The 25,175-nt window shown below is 49.1% G+C and overlaps 8 protein-coding genes and 1 non-coding gene across 9 annotated transcripts; 4 read left to right on the top strand and 5 right to left on the bottom strand.

Moving 5' to 3' along the window:
- The first annotated feature begins 219 nt into the window (after positions 1 to 219).
- BT62DRAFT_215460 (uncharacterized protein) lies at positions 220 to 944 on the top strand. Its single transcript, XM_043180087.1, has one exon. The coding sequence runs from the start codon at positions 370 to 372 to the stop codon at positions 733 to 735; it is 366 nt and encodes a 121-aa protein (XP_043038086.1). The 5' UTR covers positions 220 to 369; the 3' UTR covers positions 736 to 944.
- Positions 945 to 1,623: 679 nt separating this feature from the next.
- Positions 1,624 to 2,581, top strand: BT62DRAFT_1007583 (uncharacterized protein; the record flags this gene model as incomplete). The annotated part of the gene is made up of 4 exons (XM_043177357.1): positions 1,624 to 1,752; positions 1,791 to 2,110; positions 2,180 to 2,407; positions 2,437 to 2,581. The coding sequence occupies 4 exons, from the start codon at positions 1,624 to 1,626 to the stop codon at positions 2,579 to 2,581; spliced, it is 822 nt and encodes a 273-aa protein (XP_043038085.1).
- Positions 2,582 to 2,753: 172 nt separating this feature from the next.
- BT62DRAFT_1007582 (uncharacterized protein) lies at positions 2,754 to 3,677 on the bottom strand (the record flags this gene model as incomplete). The annotated part of the gene is made up of 4 exons (XM_043177356.1): positions 2,754 to 3,161; positions 3,224 to 3,278; positions 3,329 to 3,447; positions 3,486 to 3,677. The coding sequence occupies 4 exons, from the start codon at positions 3,675 to 3,677 to the stop codon at positions 2,754 to 2,756; spliced, it is 774 nt and encodes a 257-aa protein (XP_043038084.1).
- A 1,947-nt stretch (positions 3,678 to 5,624) lies between these two features.
- Positions 5,625 to 7,823, top strand: BT62DRAFT_951570 (uncharacterized protein). The gene is made up of 4 exons (XM_043188194.1): positions 5,625 to 5,813; positions 5,945 to 5,999; positions 6,059 to 6,228; positions 6,428 to 7,823. The coding sequence occupies exons 1-4, from the start codon at positions 5,735 to 5,737 to the stop codon at positions 7,687 to 7,689; spliced, it is 1,566 nt and encodes a 521-aa protein (XP_043038083.1). The 5' UTR covers positions 5,625 to 5,734; the 3' UTR covers positions 7,690 to 7,823.
- Positions 7,824 to 8,249: 426 nt separating this feature from the next.
- BT62DRAFT_t117 lies at positions 8,250 to 8,340 on the bottom strand. The gene has a single exon. It is a non-coding gene; the product is annotated as a tRNA-Asp (tRNA).
- A 4,452-nt stretch (positions 8,341 to 12,792) lies between these two features.
- On the bottom strand, positions 12,793 to 14,103 carry BT62DRAFT_933607 (uncharacterized protein). The gene is made up of 5 exons (XM_043186587.1): positions 13,801 to 14,103; positions 13,205 to 13,729; positions 13,110 to 13,143; positions 12,913 to 13,059; positions 12,793 to 12,856 (listed from the first exon to the last, which is right to left on the bottom strand). Exons 1-4 carry the CDS (start codon positions 14,042 to 14,044, stop codon positions 13,029 to 13,031), a joined length of 834 nt encoding a protein of 277 aa, XP_043038082.1. The 5' UTR covers positions 14,045 to 14,103; the 3' UTR covers positions 12,793 to 12,856; positions 12,913 to 13,028.
- Positions 14,104 to 15,193: 1,090 nt separating this feature from the next.
- Positions 15,194 to 17,472, bottom strand: BT62DRAFT_1028100 (uncharacterized protein; the record flags this gene model as incomplete). The annotated part of the gene is made up of 13 exons (XM_043178307.1): positions 16,898 to 17,472; positions 16,792 to 16,844; positions 16,715 to 16,733; positions 16,574 to 16,657; positions 16,454 to 16,516; positions 16,278 to 16,401; positions 16,127 to 16,221; positions 15,972 to 16,051; positions 15,730 to 15,903; positions 15,690 to 15,697; positions 15,555 to 15,608; positions 15,435 to 15,490; positions 15,194 to 15,375 (listed from the first exon to the last, which is right to left on the bottom strand). The coding sequence occupies exons 1-13, from the start codon at positions 16,980 to 16,982 to the stop codon at positions 15,194 to 15,196; spliced, it is 1,077 nt and encodes a 358-aa protein (XP_043038081.1). The 5' UTR covers positions 16,983 to 17,472.
- A 1,346-nt stretch (positions 17,473 to 18,818) lies between these two features.
- BT62DRAFT_1007576 (uncharacterized protein) lies at positions 18,819 to 19,309 on the top strand (the record flags this gene model as incomplete). The annotated part of the gene is made up of 5 exons (XM_043177355.1): positions 18,819 to 18,834; positions 18,895 to 18,914; positions 18,969 to 19,038; positions 19,091 to 19,144; positions 19,197 to 19,309. 5 exons carry the CDS (start codon positions 18,819 to 18,821, stop codon positions 19,307 to 19,309), a joined length of 273 nt encoding a protein of 90 aa, XP_043038080.1.
- Positions 19,310 to 20,595: 1,286 nt separating this feature from the next.
- BT62DRAFT_981446 (putative halogenase) lies at positions 20,596 to 22,665 on the bottom strand (the record flags this gene model as incomplete). The annotated part of the gene is made up of 9 exons (XM_043189597.1): positions 20,596 to 20,936; positions 20,993 to 21,105; positions 21,160 to 21,313; positions 21,369 to 21,665; positions 21,728 to 22,165; positions 22,243 to 22,285; positions 22,334 to 22,473; positions 22,530 to 22,602; positions 22,651 to 22,665. 9 exons carry the CDS (start codon positions 22,663 to 22,665, stop codon positions 20,596 to 20,598), a joined length of 1,614 nt encoding a protein of 537 aa, XP_043038079.1.
- Between the last annotated feature and the right edge of the window lie 2,510 nt (positions 22,666 to 25,175).

The raw sequence follows: 25,175 nt of genomic DNA, 5'->3' as shown, positions 1-25,175 counted from the left end.
AATGCTTGAGATCCGAGTCCATTATAATTAATATGGATGCCGAGCAATACGCCGCTATTTGTTTGCCGTACCTGGCACGTCAACGCCGTTTTTCACTCGCCAATTTGACTTTCAACCAACGTGCCTAGAAAAATGCAACAGGTTGGATGCGATGCTGCTAGGGAATGGAATGTAAGGTTGGATGTTAATTTCCCCAGCGGCTTGACTGACTTTTGAAACAAGGAACCTGGATTTGTATGCAGGTCATGGCACGAGGACAGAACTATAACCTAATGACCTATGTTGGTCTCTTTCCTCTTCTGCGATTTTCTCGACGAATGCGTGATAATCGTTAGATCTCGGAATTAGGCCACGCACGTCATTGGAGATATGGAACAGCAGGGCGTTATTAATGCCGCAGTGCTTGGCGGTCCTACAGTATGCTGCTCGCAGTGGTATGTGACATCTTCGACTGTTGCATCTCCCAGAATAGGCTCAGTTGCATCGCAGGTCACTATCCAAGGTCATACAAGCAGGTCTCGACCGGTATCCTTACAAGTACTACACGTGTGTTGCTCCGCTTTGCTAAAAGCTACCATTCCATGGCTGATGAAACGTTTTACAGTATGCAAACATCATTACACGAATCATACTTGCCAAGATCCGAATGAAAGCAATGCTGACGTCACATACTATCTCTCACACATGGAATCGACTCTTCTTCCTCGCCCAACACCTCAGATGGCCCATACCTAGATTGGAACTCGGACGGCATCGCCCTCGCCAGGGAATACGGCATCCTGGTTCTCCTTACGGAATACAATACACTGTCCTGTGGCAGCACCAACATTGCCGCGCTCTGGCTGATTGACGCTGGCCTCAGGAGCGGCGCCGCGCGGGAATTGTCTGTGGCCTACATCCACATGCGGGAAGCTGGTATTCAGTACAACCAACCTCTTTGACCTTCGTCGGGGTGGATCACGGGTGCGCCGTGCTACGCAGCACTGTTCCTAGCGGAGACGTTTAGTGCGAGCGCGGGAACATTATCGGTCACTTGAACCTCGATGACAACCCAGGGGCGACGTCGGCTCCACGCCGGGGGAAGATCGTCGTCGTGCTCAACCTGAGCGAACGGGGCGACGAGCACGAGCATGGTATCCCGGCCGGCGAATTTAACGCACGCGCTGCATTACCGCTCCGTCAGTGTTTAAGATGTGTAGCATCTCATGAGCTGGCCAGACGGTGGGGGGGGGGACCAGGAGACGCTCTATCTTCCAGGCGCTGGGGCCGCTTTGGGTCATACTGGGAGAACCGCGTGATGGCGGTAGCTTTCACTACGGGAATTCCACGGTCAAGGGATTTGAGAGCACTAGAAGTTCGGTGAGGTGAGGTTTGGATTGGATACACCAACGTTATTGTTAATGATACTGACATCCGTGCTTGTTAATGCAAAGGGTTTGTCATAGCTCAACCGGGCCGTTTCTGGTTTTGATATCCAAGTTATCTGATATCCATCTCTGATGTACCTGCTGCGCGGAAGCGGCGCTTAAAGGCCGCCACGCAAACACCTTTTTGTGTTATCCGCTCGTGGTGACAAAGTTCACGTGGAAACTACTGACAATTCGAACGCCATTTCCTCAGACCATGCCCACTCCCAACCAAAATTCGGAAAAAAACTCATCTGAAGCTGAAATCGCTTTACTGACTCAGAAGCTCGCCACGCTGACCGCTGGACGTGATGAACTGGGAGGAGGTTCCGAGGCCAATGAATCTGTCGACCCAGCTGGCACTTGCACTACTACAATTTGTAGTCTTCCGACAGAGCTGCACAGACTCCCGAGCTGTGGTCATCCCTACACCTTGTGATTCCTCGTTCGGGTCGATTCCATATCCCCGACTCGCAACCTGAACTATACGAGCAGATGCGCACGGGCTTCGAATATTGGCTGGAACACCCAGGAGGCCTCCCACTAGATCTCTCCCTCCGCTCCGAAGAAGGACGGGAGGACGAGTCCCACGTCGGATGGGTGTTCGAGCGAGGGCCCGATGGAAGCATTGCACAGTGCACATCCCCTTCGTTTTCGCTGGGCGTGTTCTCTGACCTTCCGGGTGACCTTCTCGAGTCATTATAGTACGGCACGTCTGACTTTCATATTATGCCGTTACGATTCGAACGTACCGTACCGTACCGGCTTTCCAGTCCTGTCCTCTCCGCTTCGACTGCCCCCGCCGAACGTGCGGAAAATCACGTTCTACTCGGTCTCGCCGGGGGCTCCTTCCCCCGCGCTCCTCGTGGATATAACGAGTCTCACCCTCCGGCGACGCGAGCGCTAGGATATCAACAACCCCCGGAGATGTTCACGGTCCTCGGCGCGTGCACTCACTGCCGCATCTCGACGACCGAGAGGTTCCACCCGCAACCGGACGCGTGCGCGTCTGTGTCTCCCGCACCTCAAGTCACCCCAAGTCGAGTCGAGGCATGCGGGCCCCCCCGGCCCCGGGGGATAATAAGGCCGAGGTTCCTGAACTGACCCCGACCTCTTCACGTACCCTCGTGGCTCCCGCGCTCGAGGTGGTCGATGGCGACGGGCTGCAACCATGAGGGTGACTACTGCTGGGGATGCTGATGAGGAAGCTCAAGCTCCGCTCATATCTATTTGTCCATCCATCCATTCGGCGGATGTCCTGATTTCCTCCTGTCTGGACCGCTTGCCTCCCTGCGCTGGTGATGGAGCTCACTATAAGGGATAACGACTGCCCGTGTGGATCGGGGGCTACCGGTTCCCAATCGTCACGGATACCCTCATCCAGGCGCTCACCCGGCGCGAAACTGAGGATGGATGGTAATTTTGGGTTTGAGGAGGGGACGCTGGAGCGGCTGTTGGCGCGGCGCGGTTTGGAAGGACGCCGGACTTGGTTGGGTGGGAAGGGGGGGTTCGTGAGGATGAAGAGTTGTAAGATTTCAACCGTATCGGAATTTTGGGGTCGGGGTGCGGGGTGTTGAAGATGCGTGTGAAGGTTAACAAGCTATCCATGTATGCTGCGAACTTGAGGTGGGCGGGGAGGCCGTGGTTTGACTGAACTGCCAAAGGGCGTGAAATGGTGGCCGTTGCATCGTAGTACGATATCCTAGTGGGTTTAATGCATGGGTAACTCTTATTAATAAGAGTTAGGTTCGAATCCTAGCATGGGTAGTTAATTGGGATGGCTTTCAATAAGCATTTGCATAGTCTCATTTTTATACCTCTGCCAATGTCCATCCACACGGATGCTCGTTGTAAATATACCGGCGTGTTAATCTGGATGGATGACGCGCTATGTGCATTTATTGATCTGCAGCCTTAGATACTTCCGGGGAAACCGATTGCGATCGGATTTCTTCTTCCTCTTTTTACCTTGTATTTTATGTTCCTTACCGGAATAGAGTCGTTTCTTATTCTGTTGCAACGCGTTCAGTATTTCCCCGAACTATCACGGTCAGGGGTCCACGGCGGTAACCAACAGACAAATTCCAATGCCGATGTGAGGCTCGACCCTTCGTCGTATTTAAGCCCGTGGAAGGAAAATAATGACAAAGAAGAGTAGCAACAAGGCGGTGGTGATGGGATGGACAGATGTGGTAAAGGACGCTCTCTCTGATGTCGTAAAATAAGCGGCCCGTACATGTCCCCTTCCACTTCAGTCGTATGTTCATCCATACTAAGCAATATCGACAACAGCATATTCCCATCCACATCAATCTGGGGATACGACCGTTAAAGAAGAGATCCCCCAGTTGTCTGTATTGCGGCCAAGTAGCATCGGTGACTTACCGGCAACTAAACGGTGTAACCTCAGCGCCACGCTAAGCCGTGCTTGTTACCCTCACTACCGATAAAAGTGGTCTCGTTACTAATCTTCCTTCCCATACCCCCCCTTCCCATCGAGCTGAATACATTCTTAACACCAGCCAAGTCTCTTTCGTTATTCAGAACCTTGTGGGCCTGCCCCCCCCCCTCCCGGTGAACTCTCACACACCCATTCTCATTCTGGGCTTCCCCCACAGAGAACAGCGCAATTCCATCTTTTCGACGTTCGGAGGAATTTTCCCCGGTATGGCTTCTTAGGCGAGAAATAATTCCGGCGTTTTCCCGTTTCCTATATTAACCCTGTGCTGCGCTGTACGCGCCCAGAACTTGCTGCTGTCCGTATCTTATAATTGCTGATGAGTGTTTTTTCTTGCTTCAGGACGTTGCGCGTTTCGCAAATTATCGGTTCCGATGGCAGAGTCGAGTCCCCCCCCCAACACGGTCGTCATGCACCAAGTGTGATATAAGGTGGCGGCTACACGTTTCCTTCATCGCTTTCGGTCCGTCTCCCTGCATACTCTGGCCCATTGATCTCGAGTCTTCTTGCTTTCTTCTTCGGCAGGGCCATCACACGTCGTACAGGCTCATCGGTTGTGGTTTCTATATCAATTTCAACCTTTTTGAAAGGTTCCCGCCCGTCCTGGGAGTTTATTCATCTCATTCCTGCACACTGCAATAATCTTACGGCCTTTGGTTTGCAGGGGGTGCGCGTATGCAACGTTATTTCTCTCTATCTTTTTTTAAATGATATTTGCGTGATATTCTAATTGAGATAATGGTCCCGAACCTGCAGTCCTCGGCTAGAGCAGCATATTTCGGTACCGCACCAGTCCGTGTCGTAAATTGGACTCGGGTAGTGTTGCCGAGGTGTCTCAGGCAGGGTTTCGATTTCAGTAAAGCAACTCGGCTTGTTCGGCTCAGAAGTGTGCTTTCATCTCGATGTCAAGTCTTGAGTACAGCGAATGGAACACAGATGGTTGAAACGGTCCAAGTCAGGCTGGGCAAACATGTGCAAAAGGTGCAGCAGATTCAAGGTATGGGTCACTTTGAACACACATGCTTCTGTCCTTCATGATTCCATTCTCAATGGAAAACCTAAACCATGCAACATCTGATTTTAGTGAAACAAATCTCGGAATTATTGAGAGGCAAGCTCTATGTCTATGGAAGTTGTAATTAGGGCTCTTTGAAGCTGCTCAAACTGATTTGCGTTAGAAAACGTTCCTGAGACAGCTCGCAGTCCTACAGGAGTCTAAGCATTCGCCATCTGATAAGATTGCCTGGGAACGACAGGAGGATCTGATTCGAGCACAAGCTTATTTTCACCGGGCCGGTAAGTAGCCTACAATTACTTCCCCTTTTCCCGACTGTTTAAGCTGTCTGGTGATCCCTCGACGTTTGGATTCCTGCCGCAATGCCTGCCATTCGCCATTCTCTCCTTCAGCTTCACACGATGAACACCGCGCGTCATCATTCAACGTTACCCTTCGCTATAAATGAAATTTAATTACCTCATGTCGTTATGACGTCAGTACCAACGCTTCTTTTTTTAGGTTGAAATCAGGGACTCCTTTTAGTCTCGGTTTTGAACAGTCCGCCCGTCAACTGACTGTTTATATAAAATTGATCTGCAATATCTATGCCAAGTAATTTCCGAAAGCGTGTCTTCGCACAAAAATAGTAAAACAGGAATAAGACGATCTAAGACGTCATCCGATCTCGTGGAACAATGACGTAGGCCCCTTACGACGGCGCAAAAATCAGGCCTATTTAAATTTTTCCTTTCTTATCCATCATCCCCCATCACCCTGTACTCCACATCGCCTACCTCATACTCCACTGCACGTACCTAACTTGCATTCGTACTTTCACTAGGCTCCAAATTCCAGCTAACAACGATTGCGGAAATGACTGGGGGACACAGATGCCCCGTTTGCGAAGCGACATTCACCAGGCCACAACATGTAGCGCGTCATATGCGTTCGCGTGAGCCCTTCCAGCTCCACTTTGTTTGTATCTGTGGTACTCATTATTCTACCTGACATATTCTCCACTATACCTGATGCTCCCTCCACGGACGGTCTCTACGGATCGCATCCGATTTTTCCCATCTTAAGACACTGGCGACCGACCGTACGAATGCACCGACTGTTTCGAGCAGTATACACGGAGGTACGAGTCCATTTATTTGTGGTTTTCCGCGATTCGCGGCTAATGGGTCCGTCTCCTAGCGACCTCCTTGCACGACACACCAAGCGATGTCACATTTCCCCGACGGAGAAGATCCTTGCGAAAATCAAAGGGCGGCGGAAAGCCTCGGCTACGCGTGCTCTGACCAGCAAGCAAGCATGCGACGAATGCGTGCAGAATAAACTCTCTTGCGACGGAAGTATCCCCTGTCGTGAGTTTTCCTTTCATTAATTCTGTCCTGGTTAGCGTCGACATCGCGGGTCCGGCTTGACATTTCATTGGAGCCTTCAGACGAAAGCTTTTCATAGCTACTCGTCATGAATATGTCAATTCTCCGCCGTGGGTCGACTGCCTGCTAGCCTAGGCCATTCACTTTGCATCCAAACTTGTGCTGATTAATATCGCCGTAGCCACATGCGTACAACGAAGTGTTCCTTGTACATTCATCAAGTTTTACCGACAGACGGCGCCTTCGGGCCCAGGTCACAACCCCCATCTTCCGAGGCATATACCATCTAATGCGCCGCGATCTTATTTTCCCCAACCCGTAGCTATACCTTTCCCAAGTCAGCAGAATTTTTCGTTCCAACCTGCTCCACAACCGTATCTAACCAACCTCGCCGACCACCAGTCCAACTACCGCGATCTCATGCACAACCAGACGCAGCAGCAGCCCAGCCCCGTACTTTACGACCGGACGTCGTCATGGATGAAGCGTGATGAGCCTGAGCCTACGTACAATGGCGTCAATGGCGGAGGCGCCGGTGTCGCGAGGGCACGTTCTGTCGAACATCATCACAACCACTACTCCCACTCCAACCAAGTCTATGCCGGCATGAGGGGTTGGGGGAGAAGAGATTCGCTAGAGAGCGGAGGCAGTAGCGCCGCAAGTGGGAGTAGCGGCGCCAGTAGCAGCGTTCACTTACCCTTGTACGAGAACGTCGATCCTTCACCGGCGGCAGATCCACGCCTGGAAGCATTCGGAATGATGACCTTCGAGGAGCGCAATGCCCTCTACGATGGCGCCGCTCCGTTCTTTGGTGACATTTTCCCATCGTCATCGGCGCAGCAGTCGACGACGTCCGCGAACAGCCACGCGTCGGTACCCGGCATGATGCAGATTCCGACTCCACGCGAAGCCGAGACCAGGGAACTTCGTGAGTTTCTGAAGGAGTACATGAGCAGCACGCCCTTGAGTCACCCGGCTAACCACCACACCCATTCGACGTCTCCTCCTGCGTATCCGGCGGTGGGCCCGCCGAACGGGAGGAAACGTGTGTCGAGCATGCCGAGCGTGAACACGCCTACGGGGAGTATCGTTGGCGGTGGAGGAGGAGAGGGGAAGGGCAGCTTCGAGGATGCGGTTATGGCGCGGAAGACGCTGGGGGATCTCAGCATGGGAGGGATCCAAGGCATCAAGGGTCGGCGGATGACGCACGTCAATCCCCCGTCGTCGTCGTCGTCGTCGTCGTCGCCATATCTGCACGGCCACCCGTCGTTAAACCATAGGCCCGCGTATGGTGTCTCGCTCGCTGGGGCGATGGGCGACGAGGAAATTCCGAACTGGAAGCGGCCTCCTGCTCAGGATGCGGATCTGCACGGGAGGTCAAAGCGGCTGAAAGGCGATGATGAGGCTGACGATTCGAATGTTGATAGGATGGGGTGTGAATGAATGATCTGGAGGGCGTGGGTGTATGCATATGGATATATGTTTGGACACGTCGGCGGCTACATATTCCCCCTCATTTTATATGCTAGAATACCAGTTAGTTTGTCGAAATATTTAGATATTTATTTATTTATTCGGCAATGGAAATCGTATGTCATAAAATGAGAGTGAATTATGGGTACCTAATATGTTTGCAAGGAATGTAGAGAGGCGATGGAAGCCGGATCCGATATCTACGTGTTGCGTAGTAGTAGATAAGAGTTTTACGCTATAGGGTCCGAGTCATGCATACACCTAGGTTTCGGACCGGTAGGGGTTTTCATTGAAGTAACCGATTGGTCATGTGAGTGAGTATACATCGGTGTATGTATATTTCTATCCATAAAATAAAAGCAATTTGTGATTCTGGAATTTAAAAAAATTAGGAATTGCATCGTGCTTAGTTATCAAAACTAATTCTCGAGAAGGCTTGGTGAAAAATAGTAACTTACCTCCGGACAGCCGGATTCGACATTCAACCCTGAAACTTTCAAAGAAAAGAGTAGGTTATGGAACTCGCAGGCATCTCTGGCTGGGAGTCGAACCCAGCTTTCGCGCGCACAACGTTTGTCATATCATGACAGGCGCGTGTACTAACCGATATACTACCAGAGACCTACATGTCTGCTCCGAACATTCCTAGATCAGTCGTTGAAGTATGATAAGGTAAATTACCATATCAAAACTCCCCTTCGGTATAAAACACTAATTGACCCACCCTGAAGGTTTTGTTCGCAACCCTCAACCATTCAACCCTGAGAACAAAATATTTTGCCAGTTGAGCTCTCTGCCTGGGAATCGAACCCAGCTTTGGGGGCCTGTACTCACTGATACACTACCAGAGATGTACTTATCTAGTCATCACTAGTCATTGAAGTCAAATATCCCTTGTTTTAAAGCCTATTAACGATAGCTTCACTATGTAGGAGCAGACATCATTCCTCCCACACCATCGCAGTATTGTTCTCAATATCTGAATGCCATCTACGTCAAATGCCAGCCTAAACCAGTCTATAATTCACGTGGCTACAACGGTTGGACACACACACCCCGTCTGTCCCTGCAGGGTCTCTTGTGTTGGAGGATATCCGTACGTTTCATCTTATCTTACTTTTCGATCACTCGCTCTATTTACCTTATATATACTTACACCTCCTGTCGTTTCCCGATCACCTATATAGTCCAGCCATTCCTATCTGTATGCCTCAGTCACTTCACCCACGTTGTGCCCGACTGAGGTATGTATATCCCTACTGTGCTTATGACTATGATACTTACACTCGTTCGTAGATACTCACATATATTCTTCTGTCAATATCTTGGACTTGATGGAATATATTAACCTGCAAAATTTAAAGGAGCATGACGCTGAAAGACATGAGTTATGTCGGAGGCATGTCATGCAAAACCTTCATCGTCTGTTATAGCCATGAAGGGAATGAACCGTTGTACCTCAGATTGTCGGTGCTCTAAGAAAATGATGCACATTCGTAGCACCTAATAAAGTACACTGTTAGCTATAATGTAGACTACAGGATACCAATCAGTAACATAAACGAAGTAATATAAGTAGATACTCACCCTCACACAGCATAGCGATAAGCAGAAACGCGGTGAGGGTGCTCGACGGACCGTATTCAATATATATAGTCCATCCCGACATAAAGGGGTATCGAGCTCCGCTGGCGGGATACGAGGGAGCTCCTGCTTGCTAATCCAACAGGTGCATACGATGGAAGACGATAACAAGATTGCGACGGAAAATGTTTTTTTGAGGGAAATGACCATGTTGCAGTTTATGTGACCATTCCCCCGTGGTTCTGTACCGTACTCGATGCGAGAACTCGCAGTGTTATATGAAAAACGTGAGTTCTTGTTTCTACGATAGATCATCAGTGCATAGTACGTCCTTCGGTGTCCGATATCACTGTGAATGCCATAACAGTAATACGAAATATAGTGTTGCCAGCCAGCACCTAAGGAGAGAGAGGGAGAGAGATGGGTGATAAACGTCCGATGAATAAGTTTGACCGCGTCTGAAAGAAAAAAAAAAACAGAATATAAAGCATCTATAACTAAAAGATCATCCACCAAAATGAAAGAAGGATGAAAGGACTAAATGAAGTCCATTAATAAGTGTACAGGACCACGATCAGCAATTTTTATTTTTATTTTCCGAACCATGTACCAAATGACCAATCTAGAGGACTTTACGATGCCAGCTGAACTCTAAACCACTTGAACTTCCAAGCTTGCAGATCGGGGAGGTCCGGTCCCTGATTCGTCAAAACAGAGCTGAGGCTCTCTCTCCGGTCAACGGGCCATCCGTCTCTATATAATATCATGGCAACTTCGACTTGCTAGTCAACCCCGGCACCATCAATAACGCTAGCTGACTTTTTCCTGATCGCACGGGCAGCTATGGAACTTGCAAAGTTTGAAAGTCTCCTCTATGCGAGGGGCAAGAGAACAACAACACCACCACCACTGCGCCTCGGAAGGAAACCGCGACAGCGCCATCCGTGACAAACGGTCCGGCGTGGCGTGTGACGATCTCGGGGCTCTTCTTTCAGTTTGATAAGATAGAGCGGAGGGTCGGGACGGGAATGAATGGGCTAATTGCGACGGATTCGTTGGTCTCCGATCTGATCGGAACAGGTGGATGGCGGGCATGTTCCTCCTCAGGGGTTTTGGGAAGGCTGGAGGCCGTCATGATGGTGGTGGGGATCGTCGATGCGCAGGGCCAGTGTGAGTGACAACGGGAGGATTCGTAGACACTTGCACTGGGAAGAGAATTCGTTCCGTTCCTCCGGACCGTCAGACGGTGTAGGAAGGCGCACTTGCTCAGCCCGGCGCGGTTTGTATTTTAAAGAGAGCACCGTTCAAATGTTGGGAAGAGGGACTCCGACCCCCCCACTGACTGAATCGTGGTGCCCTGACAGAGATTTCGACTGTCGATTTCACAGTATGCGGGGGTCGGATTGAAGGTCGGTCGCGTACATAAGTACGCCCCTCCTCGAGGGTACCGAGGTTGTATAATGGAGTTTAAAAAGGTGGAATGGAATTCAAATGTGACGGAACGCCAACGCAGCCTGTCGTGCGGACGGCTCTATCCGAAGCACTGGGTGGACTTTCTGATATCGGTTGTCCTAGAGAATATTGAGTTATTTGAGTGTTTCAATGATTCCACATGATTTTCAGCATAGCACAACTAGAGACAAGGAGGAGATAGCAGAATAACTGTACCGGTGAGAGTAAGCTTGTGTTAGATTCATCCTATACGTGACGCGAACCTTTTTGTGAAGCCAGTATTTTCAAGCAGATACTGGTATACGGCACCCATTCTGCGGTTCTCTAACTGTGGAGGGAGAATGAGTGAAGCCTGCTACAACTTGAGGGTATTTAGGTTTGGACCAAGGATCGCGGATATTATCAAGACTGGCGCGGGTTAATGGCGAATCAAGTCAGGCACGACAGGAATCAGGTAGGCGGACTGGCAGCCTTCGATATTGTCTACTCGCCGTGGAACCGCTATGTCGCCAAAACTTTTTTAAAAAAATATTTGAGGGTTACCAGGGAAACACCACGCTGGTACTCTGTCATTAGTACCACCCTACGGGACAAGTAGAATAAGTAATAGTCTGACGACTTGCATACCTGTTAGATCTCTGCGGATCCTTTTTCAACTATGACAAGGACGGCATGAAGACGGATGCATAATTTGAAACCGCTGTCCCTGCCAATAATAGCATAATAAGAGGACGACGATCAGGGCGGTTTAATAGACTGCGCGATCATTCTTCGTAGCAGCTGGAAATATTATTAGTGTGATCGAAGCCGCCAGCGCTTGAGTATACCTTGAATGCAATCTTGGGGTAGCATTAATCAAAAGCATGAATATGGAGGTCGAAAATATGCAGGGCGCACATTATTAGAGGACTCTTTGAAGGTCAGAGGGAAATTGGATTGCTCAGAATCATAAGGTCATCTGTAACGACCATTTAACGTTCATAGTATGTACTTGAAGTTGGAGCACGATCGGAATAGAGAGAAAGAGACATTGCCTCTTAGCCGGCGCGCCTCTTCCTAATATTTTCTGGGTTAAAAGATGTGTCCGCCAGGCGTGTGCAAATTGACACACATCCCCAATATCAATCTGAGCGAGAAAAAAAGCGTCCAACACGTTCCGAAGACAATGAGAAGACAGCCTTTCAGTGATCGGGGTTTGAATCACCGGGCTGGCGCTGGTGTCAACCGCCGCCTCCAAAACCCAAAATTGCTGCGTGCGCGAATCGAAAATGCCTCAACTAACCGTAAGATACCGATGGTTACAGTACGCTCCCTTCCTGGATGTAAAATTACAAAAAACGCACTAAAAACTCAAGCAGGCCCACTGGTGTCCGCGCCTTGTTTCGCATCCCGGACCTGGCCTTTCACATTCACAGACTGGCCGACAACATCCGTGCTTTTCTTCGTCCTGGCGTCACCCCCACTTTTGTCTCCCCGCACGCCTTCCCATCCCCCTGTAACCGGAAAAAAACTGTTTAAAACAGACGCACAGTAAAAAGACGAAAAAGAACAAACTGTCAGGCAAGTTTGTTGTCATACTCCCACTCTCACTCTCAATGGTTGCAGCTAGTTTCAAAAAATTAATCATGATCAGCGCCTCTGTAACCTTGATAGGCGAGAAGGGGGCAAGCTCACAGTCATCGACGAGGGAATCTTTGAAATGTGCTCGTCCGAATTCGTCACTCATGATGGTCGTCGTAACAGTGAAGACTGAATGGAGGGCGAACTTCTGCACCTAAATGACGTCGTGCAATGACGCGTCGTTGACGTCAGTTCTCCAGCCTGAGAGTACGAGAATGATAATCGATAATTCCCTACTGGTGTCCTGGAATTGTCGAGCTTATACAAGTACACGTTGGTTTTCATCGCCGTCTGAAAATGACAAGAAAACGGAGGTGTCCTACGAAAACAATGATATTGCTTACACGTGTCGAAGCTTATATGCACGCGCGCAGCTTCTCATCTTTGCGATATCGGCTGCCAGAAACGGCTGTCAGTGTCAAATTCATCGCCAGTGCAGGAAATACAAAGGGTGTGGTTGATTTCTCCGCTCTGAAGAGATCTATCAACGATGCCATTAAATTCAGAGGTCAGAGAGAAATAACTTGAAGAAATAACCGGGCTCGAAACGCAAGGCAACAAAAATAACATCGTTGAAAGTTGATTGGTATTGCATCATTGAAGGCTGATTGATGTTACACGTTGATGCGAAAAAGACGACTCCAGACTCCAGTTTAAGGAGGAATGCAATCCGGTTGATGCATCCTAATAGCCAGTCAGAGCGGTCAACGAAACTAGAAAACAATCGAACTCGCCTCCAATGCATCCTCTGACATCCGCCTGAACAATCTAAGGAACCGATCTGCAGTCAGACGAGCAAAAACGACAATGCAAAAAAAACACGCCTCACAAGCAACCTTCTCGCAGTGTTTACACGGACGCAGCTTCACATCGCGCTTCCCACACGCCACGCACTCATCCAACGTGACCACCATGTTCCTCTCGAATGTAATCTCCCCATCCGTCCCATACCTGACATACCCTACACCCAACACCTCCCTCCACGGATGCCCGTCTCCCACACCGTATATCGCCAGTAGCTGCGCCTTCTCAGGGTCGTTCTCGAACACCACCGCGAGGTTGTCCCGCGCATCCTTTACGTCCGTGCAGACGAAGCGCTCCCAAGGCTGACTCGCATTAGCGAGGTCATAGTACGGTGGGTGGGCGGCGGCGAGTTCTAGAGCCTCACGGAATCGTCTCATGGAGATCGCCCGGTCGTCATCATCCCAGGCGAGCAGCCCGAGCGTCAGTCCCGCGGTGATTTGCATGCCCTTCAGGTAGAGCTGCGCTTTGTCGGTGAAAAAACGGGGGTGGTCCTCTATGGTGGAAGTGGGACGGTAGCTGTAGAGCAGCATGTATGCGCACAGCGCGTTGTCTGTAACGCGTGCCGTTCAACAGACGACGAGCCAGACAGAGAAGATAGGGGTATTTTTTCGATGTACGCACCCTTGGTCTTACCCAGCGCTGGGTCCTTGAAATAAGAAATAAAGCTGCTCCATGCTGCGCCTAGCGTCTCCGTCGGAAGGGTATACTCATGCAACGGGTTGTTAAGTATGGGTAACGTCATCGTAACCAGTTCGTCCTTCACGATCTTCTTGATAGCTTTCTGGTAACGCTCAAAGGCCCTATCGAATTCACCTCGGCCGTACAACGTCTCAGCTTGGAAGTACAGATGCCAGCCGGTGGACATGGTAGTATAGACAACGTGATGGTGGTTTTTGAACAAGAGGTGAAAGATATAAGTAGAGATTGAGAATAAGAATGACGGCCCGAAGATGCCGGCTACTTAGTGGGTGGTGGGGCTGTGCCGGGCGAACCAACAAACAGTTTCATCCTTCCACCACATGGAACACCCGTAACATCAAGATCAATCATAAATTCATTAACTTCTTCATCAAGGCAAATGAAATGTGTGTGGCGCGGCACCCGATATCATCTGCTAGCAGTGGCCAGCAAGTCTCTTTATTTACAGTGTCTAGCGCGAAGTGTCGTTGTGGAAAAAAAATAATAATCCAGTAAGTATTCAAATCCTGGGCAGGATGCCATCACTATCTCCAAGTTTGGCAAGGATAGCCGGGCGTTTTCAATTCGGAAGTGTGACTATAATTACTCGGGGGGACATACGTTTTATTTAGTTAATGAAAAACCCATCCGAGGAACGTCAACGTTAACGCCACCACATTTCGTAGCGAGGAAAAAAACTGGAAGACGCGAAAATAAGAAGCTCGTACCACTGGGATTGTTGGCGGTGGGTCTAGTTCGAGAAACTGTAGCTGAATGCACCACCAGCCTTTGCTAGCAAATAACGAGTCAAGCTTAGAGTATATATGTTCGCCTGTTTTCTCCGAGGTCATACTTATTCAAGTCGCCGTATCGGCCATAATACTACGACATGCAAGTGATCGGCGTCTATAATCGAGGGTCAATTGAAAACGCCACAATATTTTTGAAGAGGCTCTCACCAGCGATGTTCCCATGTTTGCTACTGTGAGAACATAGTACGCCACGCCTTGTGGTCTACAACTCCAGACTCGTCAAGCCGTTCTTATTCAGAAGACAGCCAGTGTGTTTGGAGACTCACGGTTCTGGCTTGGTATTTGACGAAAGAGGCAAAAACGCAGCATTGGGCACTGAGCAAGAATTTGAAAGCGGTGGGTAAGGCTGTCGAATTCAAGCTTGAAGCTCAATTCCCAGAGCGCCGCCCGCCACTAGTAAGAGTCTTTGCAAGAGAGGGAGGCCATTGATTATGAAAACCGTGAACGATCGTATTCCAAAGAAACTATCCCAACTCGAATAAATTTGTACATACAAAAAACATTGTCATTATTATATCAGTGCTTCAGGACGGGCACTCTGCATCTGTATACATGGTCGCATCCCCCGGACCGTACTGCAGCGGGTTGCATCCAGGGAGCTTCGCGAGCGTACCCTCCGTATCCTCATTGACCACCGAAGCGATTCTGCACTCATTAGCGGTATCAGCGCTGATGATATCGAATACAGAGCAAGCGGTGAATACGCCTAGACGAGGGAGCGAACGAATCAATCACTATCCAAGGATCATGTTGAATCCCTCTTACCATTGATAGTATCGTTATCGGGGTTGTTGCAGTTATCGATCGCCTCTTGCAGAGCGCTTTATGATGATGAGAGAGAGGGGTGGTTTAGACAAAGGGAAGAAAAAAAAAAAAAACACATACTCGACATCCCATCCATTCTGGAAGTCGCCGTGCCATCCGTATCCCGTCGGGTCGCTACATGGAATTACACAGGTAAACAAGTGGACCGCCAACGGGGCTGAACATACCCATGAGCCTACGGGTAAAAAATAAAACAGCGTCAGCTCAAGCAAAAGACACAGTAAAAAACACATACATAGACAAACGGCCATCCGTCACTCTCGTTCCATCTCCCGACAAAGTCGTGGATATTCCACGTAATCTCGTAGAAGAGCTTCATGAGGCCAACGGGGTGCGTAGAGGGGCAATCGCCATTGTCGAGCTGCGATAGGTACGCGACGTGGGATTTGTGGTCCGTACTGTCCACATTCTATCGTGAACCACATTCAGTGCTTGGTGGGGAAAAAAAGAGAGAGGGAGATATAAGTATATACTGACCACGCCGTCCCAGCACGCAGGGAAATGCAACCTAGATTGGAACCCGGCCTCACAGTCCGTAGTGGGAAATCCGCCCGTTCCTGTCAATCCATCACGGCCATCAGAATCAGAATGGACGTGTCACCGGGAAACCGAGGGGGGTGGAAGAAACTGACCTCCATAGTCGGGGTTGCTCGTCGTGTAGCGCAAGCACAGCCAGGCGATGGCACTTTCCGCGAGCTCGGCCTGGGTGCCCAAGCCAGGAGGAAATCTACCATGGGGAAGAGTGAGTTAGACCACGACGGCGTGCTCGATAGGTGAACGTACGGGAAGCTACGCTTCGTCGGGTCCCCGGTGATCATCCTGAACCCTTCGGGGAAGGCTTTGAGCCCAGGACCGCCGTTGGCGACGTCCATGCTTCCGCGGTTCTGGTAGTAGATGAGGAGACCTGCTCCCCCCCGTGTAAGCGCGAGCGATGCAAGAAATGAAACCCAAAACCATACCGCCATTGGCGACAGATTCGAATAGCCCTGTCTGTGGGTCCCTGAAGTAGAGCTTGGGGAACCCTATATAAATCGCGTCAGTTGTCAAGCGGTGATGATGACTCGGGTATATAGCCGTACAGTAGTTGGAGAGATCCTGTCCTACTTGACATGAAGTGCATTTAGACTGGCGCATGGTCTGGTAGGTGCTGCTAGCCGCGAAGTCTAAAAGGAAAGGCGCAAGTAAGCCACTTGAACACTGGGGACAAGTGTAAGACCCACTGGATCCGCCGTGTACAGTCTGAAGCGCGTCGGTATGAGGGACGAAGAACAAGGCCAAACATCAGAAAGTTACGTACATGGACGTGTTGGGAGGGGTTCACGCCGGGCTGCTCGATAGGGTCAAGGCGCTCTGAGAGTCATTGAGTAAACGCGACAGGAAGCATGGGGGAGGGCGAAATGAACCTTGAACGAGCGGCAGCGTGCATGGGAGTCTGAACCATGCATTGGCGCTACTAGCGATTAGGATAAGAGAGAGGAAAGAGAGCATTGTCAGGCAGAGTTGGCTTGCTTGGGGTGTTGCTAAGGGTATGCCCCACCCGCAAGCTTTTTAAAGTAGACCGTCCTACCGGAATGGGGAAGCAAAGCGAGACTTGCCATGAGCACAGTGCCCTCGAGTTTCCGCCCATATGCGTAGACGGTAGAAGATCCGGTGCTGGAGGCGAGTGTGGAAACATACTCGGTAAAAGGATTAACATGGAAGGCAGGAGTTGGCAGCAAACGCAAGTCAGAGAGTCTGGGTGGACTGGCGCTGAATTGGACGGGTGCCACGCTATTAAACGAGCGCGACAGCGCCAGTATTAGTTGAACTTCTTCTTCAAGCATCTCACGTAGAGGCGCAATATTGTTCGGTTGGCAATGTCAGTGATGAGAATGACGTCGGCCCGTTTAGTGCTCGCACGGTTCCAAACTGGGATCAAATGAAAGAAAATTGAATGCGAGCGATCCGAGCTTGCAGAGTTCTGTCTAGGAATTCATGTGTATGCACTCCCATGGATAGTTGGAATCATATGTTTGTAGTAGCAGCTGTGACGGTGTGGCAGAGATGGTCCGTAGCTTCGAGGGTGACGGTGATTGAATGTTAAACGAACAGGACCCAGGAGGCTACTTTAGCAGCATGACATGTTTCTAGTCGGTCAGGTGTGTGAGTATCGCAAAGGTGAATATCCGCAAAATAAGCACGGGTCAACGGAACGACATGTCAGTACTTGGTGAAAGAGGAAAGTTCAAAGTTCAAAGTTTTGATTGCACCATGTTGGCATACAAATGAGTTCCCACGCTTAACTTATCGGATCTTATCATCATTGCCTCATCAAGACCTTTACTTTTGAATCTTTGAATACCGATGGGAATATGGCACCTCAGTATGGTCAACCTGAGATCTCCTCGGTCCACATAAATCAGAGCCAAGCCCAACAAGGGGCCAGGTGGCATATCTGCCTCAACGCCTTACGGTTTTTGCCCCCCCCGTGTTTACTGAGCATGGGAATGGCTTGGAGGACTCAAATCCTAGCATGAACAGAACTCGCTACCGAGTCTACATGCGGTTTCTTCGTCGGTGATTCTTCGACGATCAGACAATCGTCAGTTGTGGGGTTCGGAAACTCTGTCTGTACGGAGTATAGTATGTTCAAAGACCGGAAATTAAGGTCGGAGGATTTTTCGACACTTTGTCCGTTCATTTATTACATATCGACGACCGCTGCCGACCAAGTCCGTTTCACAATGTCCAAAAAAAATAATTTCCCGATCATTTCGGGATCGGAAGATGCACGAGTATGATTCCTGTGTTATATACGAATTTGTATGTTTTTCTCTTCCTTTTTTTCGATTTTCTAGTGGAAGGTGTATTGTCGTCATCGTCGTACTCGCCTCCGCCGTCCGGCAATTATATCGGGCATCCAGATGGCATCACCCGCAGAGGAGTGACGAGGCTGTTCTTGCTTTTTTGGGGTTAGTCGAGGGTGAGTGAATGAACGAACTAGAAAATGACTTTGTTTTTGAGACGTGCAGCTAGACGACCGGGAGATAGTCTTGCCTTATTATCGAGAAGCTGTTGAATCGAGACCGCGTGGTTTCGAATTCGCCGATTCAAATAAAGCTGGCCGTCCTTCATAGACAATGGGGACGTGTTGGACGCGTTTTCGTCTTTTCGTGTTCATTGAGAGACAATATCGTAACTATATCAAGTGTATGTGGCTCGTTGTTTGACCCAATAAGTTTCGGGGAGGTGCGGTAACACGGCCAATTATTTATCAGGATTCAGCAAGGAGTTGAGCTGAGTATTGAGCAGTGTGTCTTGGTAGCTGAGTGGTAATCAGCATGCATGGCCATTGACGAAGGTACGAATCCTTCGAAACACGTAGAAAAATAACAACGGCGAGCTTGTTTTCATTTTCTAGGCGGCAAGGATTCCGAGCCTGTACGAGCCAATAGTTTGGATAAGTAATTGAGCTTAAAGTGACGGGATATCTAGTTATTTCCCCCGGACTTCCTCTTTTGCACCATCAACAATCGGATCGGATCGTCTGTTTCACCGCCCACATGTCGAATCAGATGGTACAATGTGGCTGTATGGATGACCAAAATCTGTTCAAGGTCACCCGTATTCTGCCGATGCTATCGTCAAGATGGTCAAAGCGGCCATTTGCGGTAAGCTTTTTCCCTCTCTTACTTTGCCAGATAACCTTGAATAAACTGTTAGGTACGGACTTGCACATTCTTAAAAGCGACGTCGCTACCGGACGGATCTTAGGGTTTCCTTCGTACAGTCCACCGGAGACGGCGTTACGAGATTCAAACCAGGTGACAATGTGATCGTTTCCTGCAGGTGATGATTAGCGACGTCTTCCAGACAAGATTCGAATCACTCATTTTTGCTAGGAGTACAGTTGAAAGGTATCGTGGGAAGTTATTATTCCAGGCTGTCGTCCGTGCTCGCTACAGGATGCTATTCGTTCTCGCGGTGACATTCCCACCTCAACTTAAGAAGGAGGTTTACTCAGTACAGTTTTTGACATGTATTCCCTAGGTACAGTGTCTCTGCTGTGGTCTGGTGAATATTGTCAAGATGACATTGTCTATTTAGGCATTAATTGTCTTTTCTTTCGACTTGGATATGCCTGCTGTAGTCTATTGGTCAGCATTTGAATTTCACATGTAAGCTGGGTTCGACTCCCAGTTACAGTATGATTATCCCAAACGTACACTTTTATCGATAGGGTTGCCCGCGGAACCTCCAGAGGGGTTTTCCCCCTGAAAGGGGTGTTTTGATATGGCAATTTACCGTTATCGTATCATGTGCCAAATCACATGACTGGCGCGTGGTAGTGGCAGATTGTTTTTGGGAATCTTTGTCTTCGTGTTTTAATACATCTCTCAGACTGTGATTTACTGTAAAAGCAAAACATATCTATTCTTTTGCTTTTGTAAATATAATATGTATACAATGGTGCTGAATATACTGCTCAAAATGATGCCCATGCATAGTTACATGATAGGTAAGTTACCTCGATAAAAAAAAATTTCAGCCAGAGGGGGTAAGTTACTGGTAATTAACCTCAGTGCATTGAAATCTGGGTTTAATGCGCTACCATATCCGGGCCATCAAGAGGACCCAAGTCTGTATCGTTGTTCGTCTATGAGAGATGTTCTTGCACATCCCGGCATCCGCCAGGAGCCGCCGGTCTTCACGTTCGGACAGTTGGTGTCATAAAAGTGGTTATTATTTATGTGAGCCTCGTCCCTGTAGACGTTGACTGTTGTACCACCAAACCCGTAGGGAAGTGCCAACGACCATATCCCAAGTCGCAATGCTGGCTAGGGTGCATATGTGCGGTGTGTTGAGGGATATATTAAATATCGAGGAAAGCAGAAATGATATCGGGCAACTGAGGATTACAAGTTCCTGCTGCCTCCCAGCCAGATATGTGTTGCTGACAACTTCGATTGTGGTGTCATGTGCACTATTATTTCAGAATGCTTTAAGTCATACACCTTGGGGATTGTTACTTTGTTTCAAAGGTAAAGGACATATGGATACATTGGCTCGAAATTAAGCAACTGTAGCTTGTTGAAAGCTTGGTATAGAAGTCAGATTAATGCTATGCGCGCACAAGACCCAACATCCCTCGCTCCATCTTAACATAGAACCCGTTGATGATCTCCGTACCAAAATTTCTTTTGCAGTCATTCATCGATTGCAATATATTCTGCGCCTCCATTTCCGTCTGCGCGCGCTTCGCGTCCGAATCAATGTCTGTTCCGGTGAGCTTGTCGATAGACTCCGTGTCCGTCTGTGGCCGTTTCGAATCGGCCAGAGGCTGAGCATTACCATTATGTGTTTCAGGCTTGGTAGGTTCGAGGACGCTTATGCAGAAATCCAGTGTGTTCTCAAGCTCTGCCTCTGTGAGATTCTCATCGGCATCTGCGCGTCCTTGGATGACTATGCGGAAATTTAGCCTATGGAATTTAAATGATGGAAGATGGCTGAGAATTTACCGGGTATCAGTGAATCAATCGCCCTGTCAAAATTGTCTTCGTGGTCCTCGTAGAGAACAGCCGTATCCTGAGATCGTATCTGCTTGTAGACACTGAGCACAACAAAGAGGAAACTAAATCATTTCTCAATGACGAGGTGAACAGACACGCCTTTGTAAGATTCTTACCGGGTATACGCGATCCTCACTTTCGAGCTGTGGAATCCCCAGGCTTCTACTTCAGTACAATTCCCTCGAATTGAGGCAGCGATGGTACTAGCTGCAGACAGTCCACCGGTGAGTGCCAAGTGGATACCTGATGAGAAGTACGGGTCAATGAAAGCTACAGAATTGAAGGTTAACCTTAATTGCCCGACTTGAATAATTCGACGACTTACCTCCCGCATCCCCGGCGATACGGAAGTGAGGACCAGCATATTCCGACGCGTGGTAGCTGTAGTCACCAGCGGACATGAGCTTCCCCTCGAATGTCGCGTCTCCCAGTAGCTGAATTAATCCTGGCGCTCGTTGAAGATCCGCCATATAACAATGGTGCTGTACTTCTGAAAGTGATTTCCCATTCGATTCTGAACGGTATCGCGTCCTTTTGTGCTTGCTCTCTTCTTCTCCTAGAACAACGCCGACACTGGTCGATCCGTTGTGAAGAGGGATGAACCAAGCCCAACCCGATTCATCTGGAATGAAAAAAAAAAAAAATTAGTGTCGGGAGGGCCCCAGAGAGCGATCTGTCACTCGCCTGTCAAAGCTTCAAACCATGGTGCGTTCTCCCGCTTTGTCCCCGGTGCATAACGTCCGGCGCCATTCCAGTATCCCCATATTGCGACGTTTTTGAGGGACTTGTTGAACGTCCTATTCTTCATGTATCTTGTGGACATCAACCCATTCCTCCCAGAAGCATCGACAAGCCAATCAAAGGATAACTCTCCCCGCGCGGCATCGCTCTTCCTCCAAGTGAGTGAAACCGGACGAGTAGGCTCGTCAGGAGAAAAGTGGATTTCCTCAACCCGGACACCCTCGTATGCATGGACTCCCGTTTCCACTGCGTGACGGAGAAGGAGGTCGTCAAATTCCGATCGTACCTGTATTTGGTTTATGTTAGAAGTGTTGTTGGTTGTCAGGAGATGAGGAAAAAAGAAGGTCACCACGTTCCAAGCCGAGTTATCCGGATTGTTAGCTATGAAATCCATGTCTAGGTTTAAGTAGTCAGTGACTTGGCATATCTTCACATTATGAGGGTGAGCTGATACGCACATCCTTCGCGTTTCTCCTGATTGAGTTTGAGCGCAGCACCAGGCTAACCGATGTTTAGATAGCGATACGAAGAAGCGAGGGACAGGTGTACCTTTGGAAAGAAACCGTAGTTTTTCATCTTCTCTTCAAAATCGATGAATCTGAAGAACGGATGGCAAGATGGTAGCATGCTCTCTCCGATGTGATAGCGGGGGAAGACGTCTTTCTCGAGGAGGATGACCTCGAAACCCTCTGGGCGTTTTCGTGAATATAGTCGTATGCTGGAAGAAACGAGGCTGAGTGCTTACCTCTCGCGAGAACGGCGCCCGCGTAAGCTCCTGCGGGTCCTCCGCCGATCACAACAATATTGGCCGATGAAGGCTATAAGCGATACACAACCGCCTGAGAGAAATATGGTAAAAGACTCACCACTTGCGCTTCCATGACAGAGTATGGTGACACTTTCCTGTACTGCTAGAGTCTTTTTAAACTGAGAGCATAATTGTCAACGGTATTAAATGTGGATCGTAAATTCATCCCTAGCCAGTCTGGAACCGCGAGTTGTGTCATCTGCCAACCCGTTAGTCCAGGGTCTGATACCCTGGTTATCCAAGCGGTGTTATTTCCTGATGTTGTGGCGGCACTCCCGCCAATGTGGTTGTAAGATCGCCGCGCTCGCGGTCCTCAGCGCCACCAAAAGATCAGATCACCTGTTCAATAACCCATGGAGATGACGAGTACAAACCCAACTCCGCAAGCGTGCAGTCATATTTAGCGTTATTAACCCTGTCCATGCCCCGGATAACCCTTTGCGGACCGGCCCTATCAGGTATTATAGCTACCTAACATTTTTTGTCTCCTTAAATACTCGAATCGAGGACGACATAACAACAGTGAACCTTCGAAGGGAGCGTTGCGAAAGGAGTATCAGTGATCTGATCAAGGGGCGGCACGAAAAACGTTTCGCAATGGTACTAAATCGAAGAACAAGTGGCTAGAAGGAGGAAGACAATATTCTCTTGCCTGCTCGGTAAAGTGAGGAAGGAAGTCCACTCATTACATTTCGACGTGCGCACCGAGATGCATGCACGCGACAGTGTTGACCGGCTTGGCGGTCATATTGATGAACTGAGGTAAGGCGCCAAGAATGTCAAGGTATTGCCTATCACAGGGGGATTATGCGACGTCGTATACTCTACGAACAGTCCCTGTGGGAATTCTATCTTGAGGAACTGGGTTCCACTTCAAATCTTTTGGTGGATGCTGCAGAGACAGTCAGGGGGTCACTTCCGTAAGGATTTAGATCAAATAGGTACCACTTTCCTTGGACATTCCAAATTGTTCGAGGCCGTATGCGAAGGAGATGACGAAAAGATGGACACCTGACCGCAGCAAGAAGTTGATGGCCTCTCGTCAAAAAACTCAGCTATTCTAATGTGGTCCGAAGACCAAAGTGAAGTGGCATACCTAGCGATTTCATATCGACTTTGGCATACGTGGCTTGGAGTCTAAGAGGACTCCATACCTCTTAGACTCCATACATGACCAAGTTGAACTTTGTCCTCGGCGAAAGAGAAAATCCCCGCCAACAGTTTGGGTGGGTGGACGTTTCAGGTTAATGACAGCCGCATTTCCGCATTCGAATCAATGACGGTGCTTGTTTAGAACTTGAACGTTGTACGTAGTTATGTCGGCCAAAAACTATTCCTGTCTGATAAAAGACCCTTTAGTGGAACAGCTGCCAGTGTATAAGCAAAAAGTTAGTACCTGTCCGTCGCGAGTGGCGACAATTCCACTACAATTCGAAAGCCCTGAAAGTCACAGTAAGAGAGAGGCGTTTATAGTCTCTCTATGGGCCGATGAAGAAGCTTCAGCTTCTAGCCGCATACAGATTCCCTCCACTGTGAGATCAATGAGGGTTTGTGATGGACCGAGATCAATGCGAGATGCACCGTCCCGCTCCGACTGATTGGCCTGCTTTTTGCTCCATCTATATACACCTTATTTTGACCAAATACGAAGATTCAGGTATTCATAGCCGGTGCTTCAGCTACCGTCGGCCCCTCACTGCAACTATGCCTCGCCTCTCTTTCTGGTAAATGTATCACAAAGAAACTTCGTCTCTGCAAGAGAACTGAGGCATATATATTTGGACCATAGCTCCACTCTCATGTTCTCTACGAATTCCCCGTTGGTAGATTGTCAAGGAATCACGGTGCAACGTGCCATGTCGTCATTCCTGATAACACCTTTCCAATGGAGAATTTCATTGGTTTTATTCAAAGATCCTAACTTGATGTAAGAACGCACACAAAGTATTTTCGTCGTTTGGCATGTACCAAGTCTCACGGCAGTTATTTCCCTATGCCATTTATAAGGAAACCGGTTACTTGTCATCTCTAACACCGTGAGGTTTTCGTGCCTTGTTCCTTGTTCTTTCTCCTGCGTTGGTCCGGGTTTCTGAAATACCTGTGGGCAAGGCGTTGCAGAAAGGAACATAATTCGGCGAGTACTTTGCGCCACCGCCCCCCCTCCCCCCCCACCCTTTGAATTTGACATGGAAAGTCGAATCCCTCTGTGATGTGAAGATAATAACGTATAAATAATTAATGTCCGCTTAATTACATGAATCAATCCTCAAATGCCGATATCTCCGACTCGGTGGGGTGGAGCTTGATGAAATGAGATGCGCTCCTGAAGTCCTGCCATGAGGTTTTGCTGATCGTGCTCCCTACACGCGTCGACTGGTATGAAGGGACAGTGAGGGTGCTGGTGCGTTCGGGGCGTTGGGGGGTTTCTTGAGCTTGAGTCGTTTCTGGACTCGGATCTTGACTCCGGCACCGGTTGCGGGGTTTTCTTCGGAGGAAGAGGATGGTGATGGTGAGGGCTGTGATTAGGATGGCGAGGACGGCGATTATGGAGGCTATGAGTTTGAGTTTGAGGGTGGGAGAGGA

The sequence above is a fragment of the Guyanagaster necrorhizus genome (genome assembly GCF_019112545.1).
Source record: "Guyanagaster necrorhizus MCA 3950 unplaced genomic scaffold BT62scaffold_17, whole genome shotgun sequence".
Classification (NCBI taxonomy): Eukaryota; Fungi; Basidiomycota; class Agaricomycetes; order Agaricales; family Physalacriaceae; genus Guyanagaster; species Guyanagaster necrorhizus.
This window is presented reverse-complemented; position numbering and strand designations above follow the sequence as displayed.